General features: G+C 39.7%; 1 protein-coding gene across 6 annotated transcripts in view; it reads left to right on the forward strand.

Moving 5' to 3' along the window:
* The window catches only part of KLC1 (kinesin light chain 1), a 406,453-nt gene that overhangs the window by 355,978 nt on the left and 35,742 nt on the right, over positions 1–14,733 (forward strand). For 4 of the 6 annotated variants that reach the window (XM_078660245.1, XM_078660243.1, XM_078660246.1 and 1 more), the window contains exon 14: positions 13,660–13,790. In XM_078660245.1, coding sequence (XP_078516371.1) covers positions 13,660–13,790 — 131 coding nt within the window. Of the gene's footprint in view, positions 1–3,783; positions 3,921–13,659; positions 13,795–14,733 lie in introns of those variants that run through there. The other 2 variants (XM_078660247.1, XM_078660248.1) reach the window with 2 other exon arrangements.

Consider the following 14,733-nt stretch of genomic DNA (forward strand, 5'->3'; position numbering starts at 1 on the left):
TGACAGAGTAGCAACTAATGTCACTACCATTTAGTTAATCTTTAATGCAACCCATATTACACCATGATTTGATCCTTCATCTCTGATACCAGCAGACACTGCTATAGAATTCTTATAGACTTTCAAAAGCTAATCCTGTGATTTAACAATTTTTAAAAGCCCTAAAGTGAAAAACCTTTTCCTGATAGAGTATTTTATTCTCATCTTCCTTTGGTGTGTACACATTTAAGAATATTAAATACTAAAAGGGAGCATTGACCACTTTGTCGAGGATTAAATCAATAAACAAGCTGGATGTCATCTTGCCTTAACACACAACACAATATATTTGTGATAACTGCATAAATGCAACGCATTTAGAAGAACCTTCTGGATCACTTCTTCCCTTGTATTTTTAAGCTAGTATTTTGACATTGTACTTAAAGAGCATTCAAGTACCCATTGCTTCAAGTCAGTGGACTGCAAACGCTTCTTCTTTAAAGACAATGTTAAGCCCCCAAAACTTAAGATGGCTGGTTCAGCTGCTTCACACTGTTTCCCCCTTTCAGTTGTGCAACTCCATCATAGTCTAATTGTACTTCTTCAATTAATCAGGAACTAGCAACTACGAAGCAGTGTGAAAGGGAGTACAACACCGAGGTGGGGGATTGGTCCAGGGGTAGCAACAAGTGATTGCTTTTTTTCTGGAAAAGGAAAATGGCAATTTTAAATAGATAGGGCTCAAGAATTGTTTTCACAAACCCTCTGGGTTTTTGTAGAATCCGATTGCACTCTTGGGCAGAAAGTGGTACTGCAAGTTTTTTTTAAATCTCCTTTTGTTCCATGCATTGCTTTTATAGATCTTTTTCTGAACACCGAGGAAAGCACCACTAAAGGCAATTTTTTGCTATGGAGTTGTCATGCCTCCAAAAGAAAAATCTTTCCCTATCTGCAAAAAAAATGAATATCACTGTGAGTTGGGTTGTCACGTTAATTTCCCTGAGATGGAACTGTAATCACATGAGGGAGAAATGATCAGAAAGTGCTACACTGTACTTTGATCACACTTTGTTGACATATCAACTACTCCAATTTCATAATGCTTCTTGTGTAGTTGTGCAGTGGTATGAGATTTGACTCCTGGTTCTGGGGATATTTTAGTTCAATTTGTTTAGACACTGAACTATTTGTTTTCATAGCAGAATTTTGGGACTGTAGTTGCAGATGTGGAGGTTTATAATTTTTGGGAGGGAAAACATGATTAGTCAGATAACCACTAATCATCACATCAGAACATGCACCCATGTACTAGTCAAACTATCATTTAGCTGACTAGTAAACTTCAGTGATCCTAATTTGCTACCTTGTTGTAGCCCCTTATCAGTGTGAGTTGATGCATCCCAGTGTGCAACATGTTGAACATAAAACTAACTTTGCGTGACTGCTGGTATCAAAATATAACCATCCATTTTGGTTTTACAACTCTGATAAATTATGCTGATTGTCACATGCTTCATACCATTTGCCTTTGTCAGTCTTTCCCTTTTTGCCATTTTATCACACCTTTTTCATAAAACATTACATTGTATATTTACTCTTTTTTATTGTGTTTAGGGTTGCACCAAAACAGTTTAGTATTTCTCTTTAAATGTTCTGCAGTGGCCCAGATGTGTGCACCAAACTTTTAAACCTTCAACACATTTTCCCACATAATAACTCCCTTTTGCTATTTTTTATTAATCTGTTCTCCTTCCAAAGATTACCTCCTCTTCTCCCTAATATTGGTATGTTTCATACTAAGACAATCAATCAGCATCATTGTAACTAATTTGCAACTGTCATTGTTGAATATAAGAAACTTGAAGGCCTCCCGGATTAACTCTTGCCAGCTGGGTGTTGGAACTGTGTACTGTACTCTTCCCTTCATTTCTGCAACACTTTGCATGACTTTGCATGTTTCTAAGCTGTACAAACCTAATATGCCTACCTTTTCCCTTTGCTTTCTTTTAAAGCATGCAGCATGATTGTACTGTAATGGGACGTCCAAGAAAAACATAACTGACAGTATTTCTAGGTCATTGTTTGCATTAAAGAGGTATTAAAATCAGCGAAGCCCAGATGCTCATGTGTTAGCTTTAAGAACGCTGTTTGGTATTACCATTTGCCAACACACGGGACACAAGACCTAGAGAGTATTGTTAGTAGTGCTTTCATAAACTGGGAAAGTTACATTCCCTAAATATTACATTGCAGGTGCACTACTTAGTCATATTTGTTAGTTGAGAAGTCTGAGAGTAACTGTCCTTATCAGATACCCATCTTACCCGTTCTGTATAAAAAAAAAATAATAATAAATTCAAAACTGTTAAATGTTTAGAGCAAAGGTTACAAAATAAAATAGACAACAGTCCAGCATGGACCACTCTTTCACACATGTTCCTCTCTGTTCTTCATTTTATGGTACAGTTAATTTTTTAAAGCATGAAATAAGCCACCTGTCCTAAACTCCAACCTACGTGTTTGCCCGCCCAATCCTATCACCCTCCCTATTAATGACCCCACATGATGACTGTTGCTCTACTTTGTTACCCTTTGACCACCACAGAGATCCCTTTAAAATTGCCTCCTTGGGGGGTGCTGCTCTTTACTTCTGGAAATTACGCTGCATGGCTCAAGATCCTGTAGCATTTCTAACGAAGACTACAGGGTAATGCATCACTCAACAATTTATTATTTATTGGACAGTGACAAAGCATCATCCACGGTCCCTCTATAAACAGTTACATTCTCCCTAAAATGTAGGTTTTTATTTTCATCTTGTGAAATTCAAAGTATAAATCAAATTCTGCATTTGCTCTACCTTTTTTGACTGGATTTCTCATTTTCTAGCACTTACTCCTTGTTCGGTCACTCCTCTTTTCCTTGCTTTGTTTCTTTTAACCTTTCACTGACCCAATACGAGAGTAAAACCTTGCTTTGTTAAGATTATGCAAAGCGAGTCAAGTTTAGTAAACATGCACTACCTCAATATAGGAAGAATTTACTTTTAGTAAGATTTTTTATTGCTGTGAGCAGTAGCATCAAGCGAAGATAACAAAATCCAGCAACCTGATCAATACATTCTGAATTTAGGCTGAAAATATTTATGAAAATATAAACTAATTTGCAGGATCCTATCAATTATCACCTTTTATTAGAATTTTAGAGCAATCTTATTTAATGTTCAATCTGAAACAACATTTTTTGTAGTTTTCTTTATTTTTTGGTAGTGAAGAGGTTTCTGGGAAGAAGATAAGATTTTATTGATTAACATAGTTATTTAATTTGAAAGTTGAGGCTGTTACTAAGAATTGATGGATGCAAAGCAAACTACGCAGCTTAACTAAGTTGCCAGCCAATTTCCACAAAACAAAACATGTTTCCTGCATTTCTTTTATTATGAACACATTTTTCAAATTATTATCATTGCTTACACATCTGCATATGAACTTGCAAGTGATGTCTGAAAATAATAAACCCATCATTAAATTAATAGAACAAGTCAAAAATTAAGTATTGAATCTTGTATAATATGATTGAATATCTAGATTCAAGTAGGTAAATTATGCTGAATTCGCTGTATACTTCATTGACCGACAGACAATGAAGCACACTCTCAACTATGCCTGCTGAATCGGTAGTCTGATGACCTAGAAATACTGTTGACTTACCTGTACAAAACTAAAGGCAAATTAAAAAAACTGTTGACATTATTCCAACAGTTTCATTCAGTTTTTTCTCTCTTTCTCCATTTCTGTCTGGCAGGCCTAGATGCCTTGTGTGATACTTATACTGTCTCCTGCATGATGGGCGTGCAGCATCTACAAGCTTTACCTTCTCTCTCCAGTACTGACTACTGTCTTAGCTACCCCTGTAGGATTCCTGTCTGAGCCACAACACACCTCCTGTATCCTGGCCACTCCTTCAGTGCTGGTGTCCTCCTTTCCCACCATTTTCTTATTTCTGTACATTTGTAGCCTTTTGGAAATGTAATCAGTCATGCAAAATGTGTTCTGTTACAACCAGTTACCGTGCAATCTGCAGCTAAATAATTAAGAAAGACGTCAATAGCTAGCTTTTCATTATGACACGGTTACCTAAAAAAAGCATACACAGGATTAAACATGGCATGGTGTGGACCGTCACTGATTTCTAGAAGTAAGGCATGTGCGTCATATTCTAATTAAAAGAATTTATAAGGTGGTTAATATCAATACTGAATTCTTGTTATTCAGAACTAGAACAGCTGATTAGTCTGTGTGAAATGTTTGCTACTGTGCTTTTGCCACTAATCTGAGTGTTCAGTGATCCGTGTACCTGTCTCTCTCTAACTTCTAATAAACTCATTCCAACTGACCAGTGTCTGTGTCTCTATTGTCTGCTTGGGAATATTTGCTCTCTCATTCTGTGTCCATGCAGTAGCTTTTTTGGGTGGTAGATTCAGTGAAATTCTGGCATAATGACCCTGACTCATTTTTCAGCAGTATTCGAATCTGCTCCTGCTCAACTCACTCTGTTGTACACATGGTGCCCGTTTTTGTTGTGTACATTATGTGGAATAAAATGCACCTTACATCATCAGTGCTACTAGTATATAGCTCTTGCTGTGGTATATTCAAATGATCTGCAGTTGATTGTCATGACTGATCATGAAATCACATCCAGTTCGTATTACAAAGCAATTGGCTAAGCTCATAATTTGCTCACACATTCTGTTACTCGATAGGAAGCATGAAAACCTAGAAATCTGTGCTTCTGGTTTGAGGCATGTGTGCTGTATATATACATGCTTTGCGTACTCCTGCCATTTATTTTTGGGTCCAGATGTTTGCAAGTTGTTTTTCTTTGAAGAAGTATTTTCCTGGCACAAAGTAAGGTGACTCCTCCTTTCGGTGATAGTGCACATGGGTATCAACTCCATTGTTAGATTATTTTCTTTCTGCCATTGGGTTCAGACGTGGTTTGCTGTGCTCTGGTTCGAGACCGTTCGTTAGGATCCCTTCGGTTCCCAACTCACAGTACCCGCGTCGATATTGTTTCGAACGCATATTCCCATTCTCCACCTGTTGAAAATCAGGAAACTTTCCGAGTTGGATGGAGAGAACTCCAAACGCTGCCTTCGGGCCTAGCCAGTTTCATTTCACTTACTCTCGAACACACATCATTGAGTAATCTGCTGATGGAGCAGACTTTGTTCCTATTTTTGCCCTTGGTGCTACTCCAGATATCCGTGCACCAACCTTCACAAGGTCTGTAACCTGTGCCTGTCTCCAGAGCACAAGGAAGAAGACTGACACCTGGTGCTAATTTCAATTAAAAAAAACTCCGGGACTGTCTGGCTTGACAAAATGAAATGCAGCGACAAAGTATTGAAGACACCCCCGATATCTTCAGAGAAGATATCGAACAGGACAAAATGGAAGCACCCGCATCAGAAGAAAAAGAGGCCTTCTCCGTCCAAGACTCTGATTCCGAGCTAGAGACAGAACTGGAGTCCCATTATATCCCAGCAGGTCAAGGTGATGTGAGTACCAAAGCCCCTATGCCGACAAAACCTGCTTCCACTAAACCGAAGTCTTCCAGGCCACCACTGTTATGTGGCCATGGTAGGCACCAAGACTCTGATTCCAATGCCTGCCATCTGACTTGGCACCATAAGCACATGTCAAGCCTTCCAGCTCGGCCTCCAGTCGAGATACCACACCTTCGGCACCTAAAACATAAGTTCCGAAAGACAAATATGGCAAACCCGGCTCGCAACCAAAAATGTCAGCGCAGAAAGATGCTCCTCAGAAGCCTCTGGAGTCAATTCTGGAAACTGTGCAAGAAAAGCAGAGTCTGAAACAAAAGAATATTTATATTAATCCAGTCACTGGACATATTACAACAAAGTTAGTGATACCACGCTCCAAGAGAAAAAATCTTAGTTTCCAGGACACAGTATATAAAATCCCTCTAAAAGGACATGGCTACTAGCCCTCTTCACTCCATTCCTAATACCCCTCCTTCATCTGCACCACTACCTCTGATACCAGATTCAGACCCTCTAGACATCACACCAGAGGGCTCTACTCGTATAGATCGAATGCTGGGGCTGGAGATGACATATGATCAACCAACACCAGATCCATGGGATGATGATAATATAGATCCTACTAAAGACACAGATCCAGATCTATACCCTGTAAAACCTTCCCCTACTGATTACACCACTTAATATCAGGAGTTAATTGCCAGGGCAGCCACATACCATGGAGTCACTTTACACCAATAATCTTTAAAAGAAGATTTTTTTTTTGAAACATTGGGAACCACTCATAAGACATGCGGAATACATTTGTAAAGATCCAGTAAGGGCATGTATTAGAACAACCAGGGTTGATAAAAAAATATATACCCCAACCATCTGGCCCAATTTTTATTAAGAGCATTTAGATTCTTACGTTGTGTCCAATGCTCGTAAAAGAGCAAATTCACAAACTTGAGGTGATTCACCTTTCCAGACAAAGAGTCCAAGCTAATAGATGCCTCAGGCAAAAGAGTGGCTGCACAATTAGTCAATCATTGGCGCAGAGCCAATACACAAGGTCTTTTGGCTAGGTATGATAGTGCCCACTGGAACGAAATGTAGGAGTTACTCCAACATCTCCCAGAGGAGCATAGGAAAAGAGGGCAGGAACTAATGCAGGAAAGAAAACTACTTTCCAACTCCTCTATTGGGTGTGCGTTAAACACTGCTGATACTGCAGCCAGAGGAGTTAACACCAATATTCTCCTCACAAGACATACACGGGTGCGAATCTCTGGGTTTAAACCAGAGGTGCAACAAACAATACTTAATGCTCCCTTTGACAAAGAACATTTTTGTGGTCCTGAAGTAGCTGAATCACTTTAAAAAATGAAAAAAGACCCTGAAGTAGTAAAATCCATGGGAGCACTACAGTCACCCTCTAACAGATACTCCTTTCGCTGCTCATTTTATAAGGGAGGCTCAAAAAGTACCTCCACAAATGCCAACACATTCCTCCTATAAACCTCAAAATCAATCCTCCCCCTCTAGAGGATTTTTACAAAGGTAGTTACAGAGGAAACAATTTCAAAGGTAAAGGTACCCCAACACGGTCCTCTCCCTACAAGCTTGATAACAATTTCCCCCGATTATCATACACCTGTCTTGGGAAGACGCCATCTATTTCTTTCCATTTGCAATCAATAGCATCAGACAAAGGGTGTTTGACATTATCCAACATGGTTATTGCCTGGAGCTCACCAACAATCCTCCCAATATTCCACTTCGCATTCACAAACTCTCTAGAGCACCAACAAATGCACAAAAAAGAAGTACAAAAGGAGCTATAGAATCAGTTTGAATACAACACCAAGGATCAGGGGTTTACTCACTTTGCTTCCTAATCCCAACAAAGGATGGTTCTCTACAACCAATATTAGATCTCAGGCCTCTAAACTTATACATACGGTCAGAACACTTCCATATGGTCACACTTCAACAGGTGCTTCCCCTCTTACAGCAAGGCAACTTTATGTTAACACTAGACTTGAAGGAAACCTACTTTCACATCTCTATTCACCCAGCACATCGTAAATACCTTAGATTTGTGGTAGCAGGAAAACACTATCAATTCAAGGTACTCCCATTCAGAGTCACTACTGCACCCAGAGTATTCACCAAATGTCTAGCAGTAGTAGCAGCCCATTCAAGAAGGCAACGCATTTTTGTTACCCATATCTAAGTGGTTGGCTCATCAAAGCCAACACACTTGAATTACCATAAATCTTTATCAATTAGGATTCACAGTCAATGCTCAAAACTCTCATCTTCAACCCTCACAGCTCCAACCCTATCTAGGTGCTATGCTAAACACTCAAAAAGGTTTAGCCTATCCAAATGCAGAAAGGATTCACAATTTTCAAACACTGTTACTACATTTCCAAAGCAACCAGTATCTAACAGTGAAAAGTTTCATGCAACTTCTAGGGTTGATGGCTTTATGCATTGACATAGTACCTCATGCAAAATTAAACGCGTCATCTACAGGAAGGCTTAGCATGTCAGTGGAATCAATCACACAATCAGGTAAAATATCTAGTGTTGGTAGACAGCCACATCCGCCGCTCTCTGCAGTGATGGAACACACAAAACATATCAAAAGAGCGTCCCTTTATTGACCTGTTCCACAGATTGTGCTCACAGCGGGAGCATCCTTCACAGGGTGGTGTGCCCATCTACAACATGTAACAATTCAGGGTCTATGAGACACCAAACACAAAAATCTGCACATCAACTACCTTGAGCTTCTAGCTGTTCACCTAGAGCTAAAAGCATTTCTACCTCACCTGATGGGGAAAGTTGTACTACTGTGGATTGACAATATGACGGCTATGTACAAAACGGTGGGGACACTCCCCACAGTTATCACTCCTCTTTTATGTTTAAAATATGTTTATTGCGCTGCACACATAGATGAAAGACAGTATTATGCGTTATCCACTGGTTCGGCGTCAACATTCGGCCTACCCAGTATCGATACAGCTTTTCTATTCCAAATACAACAGAAACCATGAGGGGTAATCTTAACGGAGCATATGTATACCGGGGATCTTGGCCAAGTTCATAAGTGTGTGTAATCTAGGCCCATAAAGACATCCCGGGGATGAGGAAAGAGGGACCCACAGGGTCAGTGTAGTACAAGTGCTGAGCCGGCCCCATTCCTCCGAAGCTGCTTGCTCCATCACTCCGCTTTTAGACCATTTGGTGTCAGGCAGTACAGCATAAAATCCAACTGCTAGCGGAACACCTTCCAGGGACAAACACCTAATTTGATGACCTCCTCAGCAGGAGGCAACAACAAGTCAGCGAGTGGGAACTACCCCCAAATTCTGCTCCCATACTTCCACAAATGGGGGTTTCCACAAATAGATCTCTTTGCAGCAGCTCAGAACACAAAATGTCCAAACTTCACCTCCGGGTTCTCACACCCTCTATCCAAAGGCAGTGCTCTATGGATAAACTGGACAGATACATTTACTTATGCCTTATCACCTCTCCCTCTTCCTCCACTTCTGGTTCAGAAGCTCGGGCAAACATCTCTCACCCTCATTTTAATAGCTCCCACATGGGCTCATCAACCATGGTTCACTACACTACTGGAACTTTCAATAGTTCCACACCAGAAGCTTCACCTCACCTCAAACCTTCTCACTCCGAACCATGGAGAAATCTGACATCCAAACCACAAGAAGCTCAACCTAGCGATTTGGCTTCTGAAGTCAGAGTTTGGATACCTAAATCTACCATCAGATTGTATAGCCATTCTTAAACAAGCAAGAACACCTACCACTAGAGCATGCTATGCAGCAAAGTGGAAAAGGTTTGGTATATATTGTAATAACCAAATAATTGAACCACCAGATGCTTCTATTCAACAAATCATCTGTTATCTATTGCATCTACAACTTGCAGGCCTTGCATACACATCCATACGCCTACACCTTGCAGCAGTGGCTGCATATCTTCAAAAACTGGCAACACTTGTTCAGAGTGGCAGTAATTAAAGCCTTTATGGAAGGCCTTAAAAGAGTGACACCACAAAAGTTCCACCTGCATGGAGCCTTAATATTGTTCTAACAAGACTAATGGTTCCACCTTTTGAACCACTGCACAATTGCCCTTTGCAATTCCTTACTTGAAAGGTTGCTTTCTTGATTGCTATCACTTCACTAAGACGTATCAGTGAGATTCAATCGCAAACCTTAGAAGAACCATTTTTCCAACTCCACTGAGACAGAGTGGTTTTTCACACTAACCCACAGTTCATTCCAAAAGTAGTCTCTGGCTTTCATATTAACCAGTCAGTTGAGTTACCTGTTTTCTCCCCTCAACCAGATTCTGTAGCAAAAAGAGCTCTACATACATTAGATGTCAAAAGACCATTATTGTGTTATATTGATAGTACAAAAGATTTTTGCAAAACAACTTTTTTTTTCCTTCGCTCCCTCTCCTAAGGGGAAAACTATCTCTAAATCTAGTATTTTTAGATGGATAGTTAAATGTATACAAACATGTTATATCAAAGCCAAAAGTATTTTGTCTATACCTCCTAGAGCACATTCTACTCGTAAAAAAGGAGCATCTATGGCCTTTTTAGGTAACATTTCTATAGCTGACATTTGTTAAACAGCTGCATGGTCTACACCACACACATTTAGTAAACACTATTTTGTGGATGTATTAGCATGTCAACAAGCTAATGTAGGACAGGCAGTCCTAACAACACTTTTTTCAAACAACTGCAACGTCCACTGGTTAGCCACCGCTTTGGGTGAGTACTACTATACAGTCTATGTAAAGCATGTGTATCTACAGCACACATGCCTCGAACGGATTATGTTACTTACCTTGTAAGCATCTGTTCTTGGCATCTGAACCTGGAGATTCACATGAGCCCTCCCTGGACACCTATGGTCATTGCAGTTGTTATTATTATTACTATTCATATTGTACACATGGATATTTCTATACTATACTTATTTACTCCATTCTCACTCTCTTGCTGGAAAACAATCTAACAATGGAGTTGATGCCCATGCACACTATCACCGAAAGGAGGAGTTGCCTTACCTCTTGACTGGAAAAGACTTCTTCGAAGAATAACAACTTGCAAATATCCGGACCCAACACTAGATGGCAGGAGTATGCAAAGCATGTGAATCTACAGCTCTACATGCCAAAAACAGATGCTTACAGGGTAGGTAACATAATCCTTACTCGATGGGAAACAAGAATGCCAAAAAATATGTGCTTCTCAATTCAGACAGCAATACCAAATGCAAGTAATTTTGGTATTGTTTTATTTTTATGCGGTTAAAAGCCAAAGAATCTTGTATGTTTAAAAAGGAGTAACATTTGTTGACTTGCAGCTTTTCAAACATACAGGGCTACTGCTTTTTTCAGGGGTTGTTTGAGGATGGTAATTTGGATTTACCAACCAACACTAATCATTATAACAGAATTTCACTGTGCATAGTTTAGTTGGTTTCAGCCTTTGCTGCTTGTTACTTTTCCAACTGTCTAATTGTTCCTGCTAGATAACAAACCTTAGTGTCGTAGTCGTATATTAGTTTGAATCTGTTTTTGACGTACAACAGTATTATGCTTAATCATAACATATATCTTCTCAATATGCATCGTGTGTATAGATTTTACAACTTAGGAATTGTGGTGATGTTTCAGAAGAACATGCATGTGTGCTAAATCTTCCAATCTTTTCTGCCTTTGTATTCTCACAATTTCTGATTTAAATTTTTCAAAACAAACACATATGTCTGGATGCTTAACTTGTAGGGTTCCTCTGTATCCCAAACTCTCTGCAAATTACCAACTCATTGACTGTTCTTGAAACTGTGTTTAGGATCAACAAACATGTTTTTTGATTATGACTGCATGTCCAGGAACACAAAGCTTAACAGGTCCCCTGATCTTTATACCCAGTTATAACAGATAATTTAACCTCAAATTATTCCAGTCCAATTTCTTCTTCTGTAACCCATTGTGACCCATAACATTAGTGCAGGTGTTTCATTTGAGGTGAGCCAATACTATACCTTCCAGAATTTATATAGTTAAATTAATTCCATAATTGATGTTATGGAGCCGTTTATTCGTCCCTTACCAAATTTCTTTTTGAGAAACGTAGAAGGTTGGTAAAAGTTGTGTTTGATTCCAAACCAGAGGTGGTGGATGTGTAGGGACAGCTTTCTTAAAAAGTGGGAAGTGGGAATGAGAGTCATGTTTAAAATAACTACGCTGGCTTAAATGTAAGCTTTTGGCTAAGATGACTAAATTGCAATACCATTTACGATGGTGGGGGGCTAGGTTTATGTTAGACAAAAGGAGGGAACAAAAGATCCCCGATAAAGAGCCCCGGTTCCGGGTGCCCGTCAGGTATTGCAGTGCTGACCTGACGAGGGGCAGGCTCAAATGATGAAGCATGACACCTAGCTTGCTGGGTATGTGAGAGCCCTAGTTCCAACAAGAAGAATTCCCCCTCCTCCCTTCACACAATATGTTATGTTATGTTATGGAATATTTGTATAGCGCCTATCACCGCCGGTCTCTAAGCGCTTAACAAGAAGAACATAACACACTGATGCCCAGAGAAACCTACAGCTGTATTACCGCCTAACCCATCATAAAAGCCTTTCTAAAAAGATGAGTTTTTAGTTTCTTTCTGAAGGGTTATAGCTGTGATTCTTCCTTCAAGGTGGCCGGAAGCTCATTCCACAGTTGTGGGAGAAGCACAGACAGGGCCCTGCCTCCTTTAGTCTTTAGTTTGAACCTAGGTTGAATCAGATTAGAGGTTGTTCCTGAACGCAAGGATCTTCCGGGAACGTACCTCTTCAAACGTTGTTTGATATACTCTGGGGCATTCCCAAAGAGTGCCTTATGGGCCATGCAGAGACACTTAAACTGGACTCTGAATTTCATTGTGAGCCAGTGTAGTGGTCCCCAGTGACCAGACTACCTTTTCATGTTCCAACCGTCCTAACATACTATCACAGAGGAACTCCGTACCCACCTTGTACACAGGCTAGGTTTATCCCATGACATTAAGTGTATATATACCATATAGGACAACCATTGAAACTCTGTGCTATGGCCACCCAAAAGGCTAGCATGTATGTATATCACATGTGCACTACAATTCAGAAAAAAACAGGCACATCGACTAGACTAAAACTTCTTCAGTTAGTCTGTGCGGAGACCTGGGCAGTTAACAGGGGAATTTCTTGAAATAAGCCAAAGTGCTGCATGCAATACGAATGCAAAGATATACCACAATCTAAACAATGCAGAAACCTAACAGGGCATGGTATTTCTAACTATCAATAAAATAATCATTGCACGTAAAGGAGATATAAGAGAGGGAGCCTTTTGTGGAGGCTAATGTAAGAGCAGGGAGAATACAGCAAATCCCAAAGATACTCTAGAGCAAAGGTGTAAGCTGCAAAATACACTTTCAACTGCTAGATTGTAGTGGACTGGTTGCTTTTAAATCTGCAACTAAAACCTTTCCACAGTTTAATCCTTTTACAAAACAATATGTAGTAGTTTTACAATACAAAAACGTTACTGCTGGATTGTTGCAGCATTGTGGGAATCGTACACCAGAATATTTTGCAGTTCTGCTTGGGTCTTAAAAGGACACAACGTTTTATATTTTGCTTGTTATGTTGGCTGTATAATTTGCTGTTTTACTAACTGGGATTTAAAAGAAAAGCCAAATAAAGCACAATAAATGACCTTTACCATCTTGTAAGTCATGCTTTTCACAATCCATTATAATTGAGGCAAAGCAATAACAAGACAGTATAGGAGTAATTTAAATGATCTGTCAGATGTTTGTTCAGTACCTTAACTGTAGACATAGACTTGTCACTGGTAGTATACCAGGCTTGCATGACTATCATGTGTTGATATTTGATCTGAACATCCAATTCAGGTGATTCTACCTATCTGGTACACTCTGGTAATCAAGAAGAAGGGTGTCTGCTTGAATACCAGAAGGGGAGCTTTTGTTTCAGAATGTTCTGCAGTTTCATGTTTGTTCACGTTTTTTTCAGGATGGAACTGGATCATTAAAGCGCAGTGGTTCCTTTAGCAAACTCCGAGCTTCAATTAGACGCAGCAGTGAGAAGCTGGTTAGAAAACTGAAGGGCGGAAGTTCACGTGACAGTGAGCCAAAGAATCCTGGGTAATTATCATTTGCTGCCTGCACTGATTACTGTCCAGCCGGTAGCTTAGACCTTTCATTGATCTGCCTGGAATCTAACAATGATCGGTGAACCATTACTATGTCATGCAAAAAAATACGGTATTGGATTCACATAGTGCTTGTTTATTTAATGTAGTTGGCTCTATTACAAATCAGTCTTGATTTAATGTATCCTCTGGTTATATAAGGATTTCAAATTAAGCACTATTTGGAAAAACCTTCATTTAATCTTTTCACATTATCATCCAAGAAAGAGGTCAGTGTTTTTAAAGTAGCTATAAGTAGGGATAATACTTCGCCACCATCAAACATACCTGAAAAGACGTGTTTGAATAAGTACCTTTAATATGTGACCGCACTAATGAGTAAACTCATGTCATGGAAGTACAAATGAAAGACCTAAAATGAGAACAAGCATTTGCCTTTTTCGGTTAATCTTTGAAAATGTGATTAAAGCCAAGCTTGTAATAGTTATCCATGCTGGAATGACAGGGATCCTTGTTCTGCCAGCTGTTTTTGAGCTAGATCTGGGATGTGGACGATCCATTGAAATATGCTGAATTTGTCATGGTGTCATTTTCCTACACCAGTACACAATTTAGTAGCGCTCACACATCCAGCTTTCTGTATAGAGCAGAAACCTGCAGGCTGTGAGGGGGGGGTTCTTATTTTTACTTTCTGGCCCTAAACAAATTCCTGATTTAAAGGTTCATCAGCCCTTCTGTTGTTCATATCATCGTGGCTGAGAGCCATCCTGAGCCTTCTTTCCTTTATTCAGCCAGATCGGATAAAATGATCCATCAACAATGGTAAACATCCTTATTCCAACATCCGGCGCCTCCCCTACAGCAAGTCGTTGTTCCGACTTGCCTTATAAAGGTATGCAATGTAACAACGCGGTTGTTGTAACGACTGCGTTGTA

The sequence above is a fragment of the Lissotriton helveticus genome, chromosome 9 (assembly GCF_964261635.1).
Source record: "Lissotriton helveticus chromosome 9, aLisHel1.1, whole genome shotgun sequence".
In the NCBI taxonomy this organism is placed as follows: Eukaryota; Metazoa; Chordata; class Amphibia; order Caudata; family Salamandridae; genus Lissotriton; species Lissotriton helveticus.